Source organism: Dermacentor andersoni, chromosome 4 (assembly GCF_023375885.2).
Source record: "Dermacentor andersoni chromosome 4, qqDerAnde1_hic_scaffold, whole genome shotgun sequence".
Taxonomy (NCBI): Eukaryota; Metazoa; Arthropoda; class Arachnida; order Ixodida; family Ixodidae; genus Dermacentor; species Dermacentor andersoni.
Genome location: NC_092817.1, coordinates 170,258,888 through 170,274,762, shown reverse-complemented (window position 1 = coordinate 170,274,762; position 15,875 = coordinate 170,258,888). Strand labels below are relative to the sequence as shown.

General features: G+C 47.8%; 1 protein-coding gene across 1 annotated transcript in view; it reads right to left on the bottom strand.

Annotated features, from left to right (window-relative positions):
• Nucleotides 1-6,710: 6,710 nt before the first annotated feature.
• The window catches only part of LOC129386600 (uncharacterized), a 75,536-nt gene continuing 66,371 nt past the window's right edge, over nt 6,711-15,875 (bottom strand). Inside the window, exon 8 of the mRNA XM_055074680.2 lies at nt 6,711-7,008. Within this exon, the coding sequence (XP_054930655.2) occupies nt 6,781-7,008 (228 nt within the window). The 3' untranslated portion in view covers nt 6,711-6,780. The remainder of the gene's footprint in view (nt 7,009-15,875) is intronic.

Sequence of the window (15,875 nt, the reverse complement as noted above, 5' to 3'; positions counted from 1 at the left end):
AACAATAAAGTTATTACAACTTTGCTTATACCCTTAATAGCTCCGCTTTAACCCCCGTTACCAGTTACCGCTATATTGGCGTGCATATAACTCAAGACCTCTTTTCGGATATACACTTTCAACATGTAATTAACAACGCTAATCGCATGCTTGAATTTCTACGGCGAAATCTTTCCTCTGTTCCTTCCAATTCAAAGATTAAACTATACACAACTCTAGTTCGACGAAAATAAGAATATGCTTGCTATATTCGGGACCCATCCGGCTCCACATAATTCACCGCCCTTGAATCCGTTAAGAACCGCGCTGACCGATATGGGCTCTCTAATTTTTGGCGCTACACTAGCGTCTCTTCAATGAAATCTAATTTAGGTCTACCGACACTTCGGTGACGCCGCAAGTGCTTTCGCTTAAACCTTTATCCCAAAACTTTTTACGCCAACCCAACACTTAAGAACAAGCTTTCCTTCCCTCAAGATTACGTGTCCTCATGGATCGATCATAAACTCAAGGTTAAAATTTCTTTGCGTCACACTAACACTTGCCATGCCTCTTTTTTGCCACAAACAAACACTGGCTGGAACCATCTTCCCGCCTCCGTCGCTGCAATGGACGACGATGCCCCTTTAAAGTTGCGATTAACAATTTATTATTAGAACACTCCTCTCTGTTATACCCTCGGGTCCTGATAGTATGAAAATAAATAAACAAACAAACAAATAAATAAATAAATAAATAAAAATATAAAAATATAAATAAATAAATAAATGAATGAATGCCAGCTTCATGAAGAAACGACGAGAATAGTTGAGATGCTCCGAGTTGATCGCGCACGTTCCTACATAACGCTCGCGTTATTCAGGTGTATATGTCACGCACCTTACTTTCGGTCATCGTGGTACTAAGATGATTGCATTATGAAGCCGCCCACCTTCGACACACGGCAGTTGATTGGGCACACGCAAGTACGCACTTCGGGCAGCGCAAACACATCCGAGTTGTTGAATCAGCAGCTACATAGAGCTGCACATGCGCAAACGCATTGGTTTTCGCGTGTACCGCAGAAACCTCTACTTTATCGCAGCTCTTTCACGTAGGGCAAGTGTCTATAGACATCCAACTGAAGAATATGATGCACGGCAGAAAATTAACTCGCTAAGAAGCATGATATCTGCAAGCCACGACAGTGTTCTTGACTGCAAGTAGACTGGTCGGGGAGGACATAGCCCTCAAATTAAGCTTTGGGAGGCACATGAACATCACGTAGATTACGTATACATTACGAGACAAAGAGATTTATGTTAGAACTCGATACTAAAAGGAATTTGTCCACGAAAAAAGCCACAGAAAGCTTTTAACTGGAAGCAGGCAGCCAACCCGAAGCGATAAAACAAGTGCGCAGTTACTGTATCGAAAAAGCACAATAATCATCTGCTTCTGCCACTTTCATAGCGTTCATTCGTCGGTCCTAGCACAGCCCACAATAAACAAACCTTAAGTATGGTAGAAAAACATGCGCAGCTTGCACTAGTGGTGTAAGGACGGAGCCAACAGCTGAGCTTGTGATCACCTAGCTTTTACGCGACTTGCCTAAGTTGTTTGTAGGTTTTGCGAGGTTATGTTAATTTTTTCCTAAGTTGCTGTCTCGGCGGGCTTAACGCTGGAAGTTTTCAAGCAGTCGCCGGCCGGGATCGCTTTCTCGGCTACGTCGAGCTTTCAGGCGACGACTCTTGCGTTCCTTGGACTGAAACTCGGGATCCTCGACTCGGCGTCGCCTCTTCTCAGCTGCAGCTTCGGCATGGTGTTCCGGATCAGCTCGGCGGCGACGCATCGCTTCTCGTTTGCCAGTACGGCGCTCATCATGGTAAGCCACTTCTTCTTCGGGCGTCCAGACTTTGTTCGGTCTTCCCATGGCAGCGGCACGTACGCACAGAGTAGAGGAGGCGAGAAGTATGTCACGCGCCGGCTGTTCCGAACCCTTACTCCCCTGTGACGTCACGACTCTGCTCTACGCGCGTGGGGTGCGAGGAAGTTACATGGATCGGTGCTCTCGCAGGTGGTTGCTAGGCAATGCGAGGCGGCGCACAGCTAGGCTGACTTTTCTGGTAACGCATCACGGCGGAACTAATGCTTAAACAGCTCCCCTGGTAAAAATTCATGCAACAACAATTTTTAATGTCTCGCCTCGCGTAAATCTACGGGCGAAGCTAGCCCGCCCCGGAGGGGATGACTGAACTGTGAGGGCGAGGGACGAGGAAAAGCGCGAGCCACGAGGAGACTACGTGAAGGAGACGCTGGGCGAGGACGAATGTCGCTACTTCGCTGTTCCGAGCTTGTGCAGCGCCAATTCAGAAGTGCAGCGTGCCCCTGGTGCCTTACGGGAACATGTCATGTGGTACAGGGCTCACGCTTGTGCCTTGGCAACTGGCATCTCTCGTTACTGGTGTTCCCAAGCGTGTGCTGCGATTGCGTTGATCTACCAATTTGTGTCATCTTCGCAGCATGCTTGCAGTAAGGAAAACAATTAACTGTGCCTCTTTGCCAGCAGCCTTTGAACACCCTGTAGAGCTAGATTCCGACAGCAAAAATGAGGAGACTGACGGTATATATTTGTAATCTTCACATTTAAGTTGGTATAAAGAAAAAGAAGTTGAGGTACTTCGATATTGTAAAGAGGATATTGTAAAGAAACGTCGAGGGCCGCGAGAAGCGCCCCGTTCCGCTGTACCTACTAGCAATCGTAGAAATGCCGCCCGGTTGCAGAATATGCAGTTGGTGCCGGAGCTCAACAACGCCCCCTCCCTCAATTGCTCCCATGCCCTCACGACGTTCGGTGCGACGGAAGACGGCACATCGGCTCTACGCCTTCCACCCTTGCGCGCGCCAGATTGAGCCGCCATCATTGACTCCCCTCGCATGCTTTCACTCGCTCAACGGCATACGACGCGCGGGGATGGTGTTATCACCCTTTGACTGGATGCGAAACATGACGGTGACGCCGAGGGCAAAAATGCGCCTTGAGTGTCCATATAGTAGCTGTGACAATAATAAAGTTATCTATACGTCCTGTAGCAACGCAACTATCGCCACAAAAGCAGGCGAAGAACATGGGCTCACGTGCAGGTAGCGCGAGAATAGAACACGCTAGCGCGCTCGACTTGAGTGGCTGCGGTGTCGGCCACTCGTGGTATCCCGGAGCACCATTGATGGCTGGCCTAAATAAACCGTAACTACGCCAGCTGCCTCGTCCGCCTCCTGCAAATTGGTGACCTGGACGACCGAGCCCAGCCATGCCAGCGTCAGCGCACCGACTGTACTAAGGAGAAAGACGTGGATTAACGCAGTTCGATAGATGTCCCACGGTTGTACGGTGTCCGGGAATTCCACATTGACATGCCGGACATCTGGTTCATCCAGCTAGACAGCCACTTCCTTCTCAACAAGGTTCCAGGCTCTGGGCTGCGGTTGCCACCACCCGGCCCCGATTTATACAGCGGCTTGCAGGCAGCCGTCCTTGTTCACAATGTCACCTCGAATGCTGAGTTACAACCACTCTCGCCAATCACACCGCCGCGTAATTCAGCCTCTTGTCGTCCCATAATGCCTGCGCCCACCTGTGCCGATCGTCCGCGCGCGGCGGCCCCAGCATTAGACTTCTGCTCTGTTCGTGAGCCTCGTCCCTAGCTGAAAGGCAGCTGCGCGATGACTCTTTCCAAGGAATTCGCTGGGCCAAACGTAAGCGCTTTTGGCTCTCCTTCCTTGGACGAACGTTCCCCCAAACTGTCTGGTTTCCGTTCGGGAAAAGCGAACGGGCCTTGTCGCTACAAGGGAAAAGCGGAAAAGCAGGAGGGTCTTCTTGAGACTGTCCGTCACTTTGTTGTCCCCGCCGTTGGGGTGATTGTCTCTTTTTCCGGAAATTCAGTTTGCCGCGCCGTGTTTGGCTTTGCTCTCTGCTCAAACCGAAGCAGCATCCCGAATGGGGCACCACCACTGCCACTCGGCAAACCTGCTTTTACTTTTGAATAAAGGCAGTCAAATCTCCATTCTCAAGCTGTGAAAAAGTGTACTTCTTGTGTCCGTTAAACCGAGATTCCAACAAGCGGTGACTCGGACGTGATACCGCTTCGGTTCGAGCAGAAAGCAATGACCCCCTCGGCGAGGCAGACTTGATTTTTGAAGCACGGGGCAATGACCCCCACGGTGGGGACAGCGAAGTGACGGACGGTCGCCACACATGCTTCAATCAAGAGTCGAGCATACATTCATCGAGCTACGCGAACGCTTCTGCCTGCTGAAAGAGCGGCAGAACTACCAATAGTACCATTGCCACGAGACCTGAATTCATGATCGAGCTCTCTTACTGTTGTTGAGTTTGCCTTCTGCGGTTTACGTTGTTGTTCAGCACAGCAGTATCACCTTAAACCACACATCGCCGTTTTTCTTTGAGACAGTACGTGCTCTTTATCTCGAGCTCGCCGTCATAGCCACCAACTTCATACTGCCTTTTGGCATTTCATCTCTCAAGGTGGCCAATCATCGACCATTTATTCAGACGATGCCCTCTCCTTTCATCACTGCTCTCGGCAGTTCCGGAATCATCTCGCATCCAGTAAGGCATATTCCTGCAGTGCACGCAATACCAAATGTAAATTCAGTGTTGAGTGAGCGGATTGGTGGGGAGGATGATGGGAACTACTGGTCGGCATCACCCATCGAAGCACGCTCTACGTTGGAATTCCCTACTTTTTGAAGAAATAACAATGGTTCTGTGCGAGTCAGAGGAGAGGGAACATGAACAGCTGTCTAATAACGTTTTCGTCTGTCAGACCTTGACGGGCATGTCCACCCAGGCCTTTTACACTTTTTACTTGGTAAACATGCAACACCCTTGCCTCAAGAGTTGGGCACGGTGCTACCTCAATGAACAAGCATTGATCGGCGATGTCGAGGCGTACATCAACAAGATTTAATGCACCATCTCTAGAAGCGCTGACGCAAGCAATACCTGCTGCTTCTGCGCTCTGCATACGAGGCGACAACGAAGCTCTCATCCCTACTTCAAATTGGAGACGTCCCTGTGCACGACGATGATTCGCCACCTATCCTGAGGAAGCTGGCCCGGGTGACGAAAGTGTTTCCTCCTCGGAACGGCGTCGCTCGAGCTTGCTGCCTAAAGCTGGCGTCCGATTCCGTGGCGAGGAGTCCAGTCCAGAAAGTTTAGTTTCTTGATGCTAGCAGCCTTTAGCGATTTTCTTGGCCACGGGAGCTTTGAAAATATAGAGACCTGAAGCACGAAGAGCACTATTAGCTGCCACAAGCACTTTGTTTATTGGCATTTATTGTTACATTGTGGAAGTTCCAGTCCGTATCAGGTCGTAATAATTTATGTCAGACTGAAACAGTGTATTTCACGAACTTCGTTTAGCAGTAGTGGGCAAAAGAAACTTGATGCTTCCGTAATATTCCCATGACTCTGCTAAATTACGAAGCTCTTATGTCATTACAACGTAAGTTTTGTGAAAATACTAGGACTTCTGTGCTCACCATTAAAAAGCTGTGTGTGTAATTTAAGCGCAACTTACATTTAAGCAATTATAAGTGCAACCTAAAATGCGATGATATCGCAACAAAAATGATGACTCCGAAATACCGGCCAATAGACTCTAGCATTGCGCAGAGTTCCTCACCTTCCTCTGGCCATTTCAATGGCCCTGTGTCCACCGGCTCACATTGACCTTTTTCCTCAAGATGATGATGGTGGCTTGCAAAGCACGAAGAGGTACTCAGGAAAATTGCTCCTTTTGGGTTGAAGAGGCAGATCTTCACAGGATAGCTCTGAATGGGACAGAATTACTGGGATGAGTGTCAAGGCCTAGACAGATGATGAAGCCTACATGAAAGCATTCTGTGAGGAGAGCCGCAAGTCCTGAAAGTTTCGCAGCATGGCACTATCCTCGGCCTCAGTGACTCCACTGATGAACGCAGGGAATGATGCTGGCTTTGAGACGGGCTAACACTTGCGACGTTCGGGGCTGCAGGTACTCTTCTCGCGCCCCGCACACATACTCTGGCTATCAGCTGCACTGGTTGCCATGGCCTCCCTCATATTCATGGTCTGTATAGGAGCGTTGGGTGACAATGGGTGTGATAATGACTTTGAAGCGCAGGGCAGCAGAACGCCGCCGCGCCTTGAGCGTTGGCTGCTTTCGTTCCTCTATTACAATGACAATGTACCTATCCCAGTGGTAGGTTCCTGCAGAAACTAGCCACATGTTGGGCTCATTCGAATATTTCACAGCTTATGGCCTTTCAAAAATGTTGTGTTGCTTATCACAGGGCGTGCGGGTATACGTAATTATCCCCCCAAAATGGAAACTTGCTTGCATTGGAAGACCTTTAGGTGTTTGGACAGTTATTTTTGCCGCAATTACGTGGACATGACTCTTTCGCATCTATTACATGAAAATTGCAGTCAACATACAAGATGCGAATTTGATAAACAGAAAAGTAAGTGCACTTTCACTTTAGATTTGTCTCGTTCTATAGCCGATACTTGAACCGGCTCAATATAGCTTCACCTAATACAGAATTTAACCATTTAGTTGAATACCCCGTGTTTTTGTCATTTATGTAGGTTACGCATACCCCCATACACACTAAGACTACATGCAAAACATCATTGAGCACTAAGGGCTGTTTGCAGTAGTCATTCAGTTTTTATTATACACATAAAACATGCACCGTCACTGAAGCACGAAGAGGTACGTTTTTTTTTTTTTACTATGGCATGGAGGAATCCGTATTGGTACGTTCAAGAGCACGACGCCGATTCTCCGCATTGAGAATCTTCTGGTCAGCCTCGCCTTCACTGATCGATGCTATTCGCTGGACTTCCGCCTTAAGCTGAGGGTGCCGCGACATCTCTTTGTAAGCGAGTGCGGCGGTTTTCTGCAAGGATCCGAGAACGTAGGCCGCAGCGCGCTTCAGAAATGTGTTGTTGCGCGTCACCTGCACGTCAAAGATTCAAACATATAAAATTCCGACGGTACAGTTATAAAACACTGTAGCTACGCGGAAGAATCGACGCTGCCACAAATCAGTAACAGACGCAGGCGGTATGCCGATGCACGAAAGTTTTCTACCGTTCGCAGTATTCTATCATTTATTTAATTTACACATATGCTACCTTGCAAAACAAAACTTTGCCGGAGCCTGTTTGCAGGCAATCCTAAAACTGGATGATACAGAGTTGGCTACATCTTCCTGATAAAAACATCAAAACTAATAACAATAAAGTCATAAAATAAAAATTTGGTAAACGGTATATACACAAATTGATCCAAAGTATAGTCAGACACTGAATCTTCTAGATTATTCCTGTGTTGAGCAGCCGCGATGAGTGGGCCGCTCACGGATTCTCTGCCAGTTGAAGTTTGCGGGCGCGGTGATGCACAAAGCGACCACACACACAGCATATCTTTATCGGGTTTCGAGCCACCGTGTTCATTCTAATACGCCCAGGCCATACAAAATGTTTGGACTTGGTAAATACGCATTTCTTGGGTGCAATTTTAATGATAGGAGCTCAATTCGAGTATTTGCTATACGCGGCGGACAGGTTCAACGGCGTTCATTTGCACAGGCATTACATGGCATATGGCTGATTGTCATGTATATTCAGTAAGGAGTGTGGCAAAAAAAAAACAACAGATATAAGTGTTGCTTCGTTTTTCATTATCTAAGCCCATTTATTCACACACACGCGCACACGCGCACACGCGCACACACGCGCGCACACGCACACGCACACACAAAAGAAAATTTGGGGTTCGAAGCCGGAAAGGGCGAGAGCTGTCAACGCTGACTGTTTAGACTCTGCTATAGACTCAGCTTGGCTTTGCTCCCGCTTACTTCATAATGTGGATCGAAGTTTGCAACGTTTTAAACGCGCATGCTTGGTCCTTTTTAGTCCACCCATGAGGAATATTTTCGCAACAGACAGCAGCCTAATTTTTCTTCGGAAAGAGAGCACTCGTAGTAATAACCGTTAGATGATTTACGATCGTGCTGTTATTACTTGCAGAGACATGAAACGGGCCCAAATGTCCGAGACATAGCACTGCAGTGGAAGGTTTTTTTCTGCCTGTGCATTTTCTCGACGCGTTTGATTGCGACCGTTCCCCTCCTACGAATTAGTTTTAAGTAAGTCTTAGTGGCCGCGGCGGCTAGGCGGCGGTACTGTTTTTGGACAGTGTTTGCCATAGAGTCGATTACGGCCGCAACACGCGATGCGCGACAGATACAACGACGAGCAAAGCTCCCATCCATCAGGGGTAGATACATTGTATGCACACGTACGTCACGCGCGTACGCACGTGTTCAGATGTGCACCGTGCATCCTCACTATTCGAGGCCCTCCGCGATGCGCAAGTGCCTTATTGAACTAATTAAATTTTTCGGAGTTATATGCGTCATAAAATTGGTAAAGTACAACATACACACAAGCTGCGTAGTAATAGTTTTAGATTCGAATATACGAGAAAACACAATTCTGTTACGCGGAAGCTAAAAAGAAAACAGAAAAACGAAGCCCTTCTCCAGCTTTCTTTTGAGGTCTGTCTGAGTGGTTACGGCCGATAAGTGGCGGTACTATATTTAGGTGAGCACGAGCTGAAGAATAATCCGCACCAAGTAGAGTCTAATCACTTCGCTGTAAAAAATACATGGGCACCCCACATGCTACGGCACTCGGTCTAGGTGAATATTCAATCGGCGTTTGCGAAGAACGCTGTTCTTGTTTTGCGACGATTTGCAATATAAAGCGCAAGACTAAGGGCCCATTCACCCTTGCGAGTCGCAGAGGTCGTGCGACCGTTCTGATCGCAAAGCGACACTCGGAAATGGTCGCATTGGTCGAACGAAAAGCGATGTTCGCACGCGAGTCACACGCTGCTCCATTTTACAGCCTTGCCACTGCGAGCCGCAAACCGCTAAACCGATCAGCGATGCCCTAGGAGCAACGTGCGAGACTTTGTACATCCGGTTGCCTCTAACCTCGAGCGGAGGCACGGGAGGACTCACCACCGCCGCCGTCTTTTCTGCCTACGCGCTTGAAGTGCCTGTGCGGCCGCGGTGCACATCAAAACCGCCACGACGTCCTCCTCTTCACTCAGGTTGTCGTGGTACTTCGCGAACACCGAGAGACTAGAGCACACCGAGCTCGAATACGGGAGACATGGTCACAGCAGACGAAACGCGCGCAAGCGCGCGAACGGCGTCCTTCCAGAGAGTTCTCGTTTAGAACCAGAAGGCTACCCGCAGGCCACTGAGGTGGCTTTAGAATGAATGTTTGGTTTTTATTGGCGCAAGGGCCAGGTATGGCCAAAGAGCGCCAAGCTAGTGTTGATGAATTCGCAATGTAGGTATGAGTTCAATGAGGTTGATGTGACGTGGCTGTAAAGGGGCCTTAAACATAGTCGCTCTAGAGTGCGTAAAATCTATCTGTTATAAGATTATGTCGATGATAATGACATGTTCTATGAGCAATAAAATCCATCGTGAGAGAATGATGCATTATAAAAGACATGTGAGATGGTAAAATTACCTGGAGCACTACTGCCTCGCCAGAGCCCTTGAAACACAAGGGCCTGGAGGCATGTGCTATATAGTATGACTATCACAGCGGCATCCTCTCAAGAGAGGAAGCGCTACGAATGTATGGGACTAATAACGTGTAGGACAACATCTCTGAGGAAACCTAGGACACCGTTTGTATTAAAAAGCGGTTCTGGACCGGGAAACATTACAGGCTGAAGAGGAATGTGTTGACGGTATGCTAAGGAAAAATGTCTCCTTCTCTCAGATTCGGCTTTCCGACACTCCAGGAGGACGTGGAGCACGGTCAACCTCTCCCCGCATCTGCCACAGGTTGGAGGGTCATTTCCGGTGAGTAAAAATGTGTGCCAAATGTGTGTCCTATTCTAAGACGACAGAATAGGACATCTGTCCGGCGTGATATTATTGCAGAAGGCCAGAACCCTAATTGTGGCTTTATTACGTGCAGCTTATTATTTGTTTCCCTGTCCCACAAGCGTTGCCAGTAGTTTCGCAGTTTCCTGCGCAAGAAGGGCCTTAGATATGTGACAGGGACTGCAGCAGTAGGATGAACAGAATACGATGCAATTGATGTGGCCATCTGGTCCGCCAGAACGTTACCTTCGATGCCCCTATGACCCGGCACCCAGCATATGATGACATGCTGGTTACATATATATGCTTTACATAGGACGGAATATAGTTAATTGATTACTGGATTTTTGTGCTTACAAAATGACATCAAAGCCTTCACAACGCTTAGGGAGTCCGTATATATAACAGATTTTTATAGTTTTGTTTTCCTTATATGCTTTACAGCCGACAGTAGCGCGTAGGCCTCAGCCGTAAAGATGCTTGTTTCCGGATGCAGCACATCGGATTCCGAGAAGGATAGGCCGACGGCTGCATAGGACACTCCCTCGCGTGACTTCGATGCGTCTGTGTAGAACACCGCGCAGGAGTGTTTGTATTGGAGTTCCCTGAAATGCATTTGGATTTCAATCTCTGGAGCATGTTTTGTAACTTGAATGAAAGATATATCGCATCGTATCATCTGCCACTCCCAAGGAGGTAGCAGCTTAGCTGGCGGCATTAGGCGATGTTTGAGGATTGGGACATCCATGTCAACGCTAAGCTCCCTCACACGAAGTGAGAAGGGCTGTCTTACAGAGGAACGATTACGAAAGAGTGTATCATATGTCATATCGTTAAGGGTATTAAAACACGGATGTTCAGGATGAGAGTGAACTTTCAGGAAATATGTTTGGCTGATGTATGTTCTCTGGAGATGCAGTGATCACTCATTTGATTCGACATGCAAACTTTCAATGGGACTTGTTCTGAAAGCGCCAGTGGCCAGTCGAATTCCTAAGTGGTGAACCGGATCTAACATCTTTAGCGCACTCGGGGCTGCAGAATGATAAATCACGGCACCGTAATCCAATCGTGATCGAATGAGGCTTTTGTGAAGATTCATCAAACATTTTCTGTCGCTGCCCCATGTTGTACAGGATGAAATTTTCAGTAAGTTCATTGTTTTTAAGCATTTCACCTTGAGATACTTTATGTGTGGAATAAATACTAGTTTAGAGTCAAGTATGATACCTAAGAACTTGTGCTCTTTGTTCACAGGGATTTGCTGGCCATACATTTCGATATTGGGATCTGCAACAAGGCCTCTCTTTCTTGCGAAAAGCACACAATAACTTTGGTTCGGGTTCACTTTAAATCCGTTTTCGTCTGCCCATTTAGATACTTTGTTCAAGCCCTGTTGTACTTGCCTCTCACACACTGCAAGGTTGCAGGATTTGAAACCTATTTGTATATCATCTACGTAAACAGAATAAAAAATGGCTGGCGGTAATGAAGCACGATGGGTGTTCATTTTCACGATAAAGAGTGTGCAGCTAAGCACACCTCCTTGAGGTACACCATTTTCGTGTATAAAAGGTCGCGACAATACATTGCCAATTTTCACGTGGAAGGTACGTTTGGACAGATAGCTTTCTATTATGTTTAGCATATTTCCACGGATGCCCATCCCCGACAAGTCTCGCAAGATCCCGTATCGCCACGTCGTGTCGTACGCCTTCTCCATATCGAGGAATATTGATAACAACTGTCAATATACAAATGCATCGCGGATATTTGCTTCAATGCGTACAAGATGATCAGTCGTGGACCGCCCTTCTCTGAAGCCACACTGATAGGGATCAAGCATATTATTCTGTTCAAGGGAATGTATCAGTCTACGATTAATCATTTTTTCGAATAGCTTACAAAGACAACTTGTAAGCGCTATCGGGCGATAACTTGCCGCCAAGGAAGGGTCTTTGCCCAGCTTCAAGACGGGAATAACAATAGCTTCCTTCCATGAGGATGGGAGGTATCCGGCAGCCCAGATAGAGTTGAAAAGTGCCAGAAGTGTCATTTGTGTGTCTTCGTGTAAGTTCTTAATCATGTCATAGATGATTCTATCAGCTCCCGGTGCAGAGCTTCTACATGTGCTCAATGCAGCTTTAAGCTCGGCAATATTAAAAGGACGGTTATATGGTTCATCCGGACGGCATTTACGATGAAGTGTCTTAAGTTCAGCTAATTGTTTATATTTGAGGAATGATTTTGTGTAATGTGTGGAGCTTGATACATGTTCGAAGTGTTCGCCCAGAGCGTTCGCCTGGTCCTCCAAGGTAGTCCCTTGGTCGTCCACTAAGGGCAGAGGGTGGATTTGTTGCCGCTTTATCTTTTGTACACCATTCCATACTTTGGACTCTTGGGTGTAGGAAGTGATGCCCGTAAGGAACCTCTCCCAGCTAGCCCTCCTTGCCTGTCTCCGTGTGCGCCTTCCTTGTGACTTTGCGAGTTTAAATTCTATGAGGTTTTCTGCAGTCGGGGAGCGACGCAGCAAACCCCACGCTTTGTTTTGTTTCTTTCGTGCCAGTCTGCACTGTTCATTTCACCAGGGTACCCGTCTTTTACAAGAGAGACCTTGTGTTTGGGGAATGAACTTTTCAGCGGCGTCGATTATAAAACAAGTAAAATATGCTACTGCATTGTCTATGTTAAAATCAGTGATAAGATCTCGTGATAAATAAGTTGCTTCCTTAAAATCGTTCCAGTCGGCAGAAGCTAGTTTCCACCGGGGTGTATGTAGGGGGCATTCATGTTGAGGCATTGAATTTAACATTACAAGGAAGTGGTCACTTCCATAGGAATATTGATTACATGCCATTGCAAGTCCTGGAAAATTGAAGCCGAGCGAATAGACAGGTCTACAGATGAATATGAAATATTATGAATGTTATAATAAGTTGGCTCCTTCTTGTTGAAGAGGCATACACCGGAGTTCACAAGAAAATTTTCAATGAAACGACCTCTAGCGCCACATTGCGAGTCTCCCCACATGGTGTGGTGGGCATTAAAATTGCCTGCGAGTATGTAAGGGTCCGGAAGCTGATCGATAAGGCTATAAAAATCACTTTCTTCCAGATAAAAATTGGGGGGTATGTATAAGCAACACACAATGATCAATTTATTAAAAAGAATCGCCCGAATTGACACTGCCTCGAGGGGCGTCTGAAGGGCGACATGGTGACAAGCTACGGACTTGTCCACAACTATTGCTACACCGCCAGACGACGTATTCGCCTCGTTGCGGTCTTTGCGGTATAAGGTGTACTGACGAAGAAAGTTTCTTTGTGTACATTTAATATGTGTCTCCTGAACACACAGCACCTTTGGGTTATATTTGTTTAAGACTTCTTTAATGTCATCGAAGTTGTGGATAAGACCTCTAACGTTGCAGTGTATTATTTGTGTAGCCATATTGTTCGTGTTTTTATGCTGTGTGTCATGAGGAGTTAAGTTAGAGAGATGACTTACGGAGCCGTTTCAGGCCCCGTGATTATGGTACGGGTTTTGTCTTTTTTGGAGCGGTCGCGAGACTCGCGCTGCTCCCGAGGCGCTGGATGCGCCTTCTGGCTCGGGGTTGTGTCCATCAACTCCTGGGAGCCGCTGGACTTCCGCTCACTAGAGCGGGGTGTTTTCAGGGTAGGCCTTGCCTCGAAAAGCACAGAGCCTTGGAGGCCACCAACCCAGAGGTCGATGGGCCCTCCTTTAGAGACGGCGCAGCAGCGCTCGCTACTGTCGCCTGGGGGGCTGAGGACACTGCCGTGGCCACAATCTTTGTGGGCCGGGCTGATGCCCCAGTCTGCTGCGGTGCTGCCCCCCTAGCGCCGCACCAGCATACCCTGCGGTATGGAGGAAAGAAATACGCTTTCGCGCTTCTCGAAATGTTCCCCTTGATCTTTAATGTGATGATTTCCTTTTCCTTCTTCCAAGAAGGACATGACCGAGAGTATGCAGGGTGGTCACCCTCGCAGTTTGCGCAGCGGTGTGCCTTGGTACAATTATCGGCAGGGTGTTCGTTTGAAGCGCACTTTGCACTTGTGGTATGGCCCCGGCAGCTCTGAGAGCCGTGACCAAATCGCTGGCACTTAAAGCAGCTGCGCGGGTTCGGAATGTAGGGTCCTAGTTTTATTTTCATATAGCCTGCTTCACTATACTCTGGTAAAGTGCTTGTGCAGAATGTCGAAATTAGGTGTTTAGTGGGGATCTCTTTGTCATCCCGCCTGATCTTTATTTGTCACGTGCTGTTCCTTCCAGCCTTCAAGCAGCTCGGTTTCACTCAAATCAAGGAAATCTTGTTCAGATACGACTCCGCGTGTGCTTTTCAAAGAACGATGCGGATTTATCGAGACGGGAGTACTATTAATTTCAACAAGTCCAGATAGATTCTCGTACTGTTTCTTGTCACTAACTTCGAGCAACAGATCACCGCTGGCCATTTTCGTGACCTTGTAGCCGGGACCTAGTCTCTCAGTAAGAGACTTTGCGACAACAAATGGTGATAGGGTTCTAGCTGTTTTATCAGAGTTTCCACAACTTAAGACATGGTACGTTGGATAAATTTCTTTGGCCTGGCCAAAAAGTTTCAGGGAGTCATTGGTGCGCCCTCTCTTGGAAAGAGGGTGATCAGGGAGTCGGGGGAATGATGAAAATGCCATCAAAATAAATATCACTTCGGTAGCTATGCCAGCCGCCCACCACCGAGCCCAACAAGGGGCCGCTACGAAGCCCAAAAGCTACGAAGACGCCAGCTGTACATAGTCACTATAACCTAATATACGATACCCAAGGTTGGATAACTACACCAGGTTACCCTCGCCACCTGGAAGTAAGAAGAAGCGAAGAGAAGACAGGAAAGATTGAAAGTGAGAGAGAAAGACGAAGATTGAAGAGAAGGACAGGAAAAGGTGACTGCCGATTTCCTCCAGGTGGGTCAGCCTGGAGGTGCCGTCTATGTGAAGCCGAGGCCGAAGAGGTGTGTTGCCTCCGCCGGGGGGCCTTAAAAGTCCAAACACCCAGCATCGGCTCAACCGCCAGGAGCCCCCTTTCCCCAGACACGGCTAAGCCGCGCACGGCTACACGCGGGAGGGTCCAACCCTCGTGTGCTCGGGTACGTGGTGTCGCACTGAGTTGGCTTTTGCTAGTGTGAGCGTCTGTGTTGTCGAGCTGCTGCCAGGTCGCAGGCGACTGACGGTCGCACGAGTTCTGCGACTCGCAAGTGTGTACGAACCCTAAGTCGGACACATAATCAGTGGACACAGCAATAGCGATAAGGCGTTATCTCCGTCATATAAGTTGGTCGCACTCCTAGTCCAAACTGCAATGCCAATGAGAATGTTACGGACCCACCAGATCAGCGCCTACTGAACCTGCATGGTTTTGTCTTGTAGACGGCATCAGGCACGAGTGGGGTTAGGGTGTATGTCTTTGTCAAGCAATCAACAAAAAACCTGATGCGCCTGGACAAACGAATCCGAGGCACGGCGATGGTATGAATAGGGCGATGAAACTGGATTGACGAGCTGAAGTAACCATGACAGAACGGTCACGATGGCATGAAGGCATGATTGCGATGCCAATTTCACAATATTTGGCATGATCAAAGGCGGCCAATACTTACAAAAAATGTCCCGTTGTGTAAATTTGAGCTCCTTTCCACCTTTATGCCTTATAATAAATTTAAGTTTACACTCTTCCTGTGAACGTATTTGTCATATAAAATAGGCGGTGCTCGAAGTATACGTAATTTGTATGCAGGCGGTGAATCTCGGCTAGCGGCCAGCTCGTTGACAACGTCCTGTTGCCTGAAGTATCAGTGTGTTGTAATATTAAAGGATCACTATGTACCCGTTCCATGATGTGCGAAGTCATGC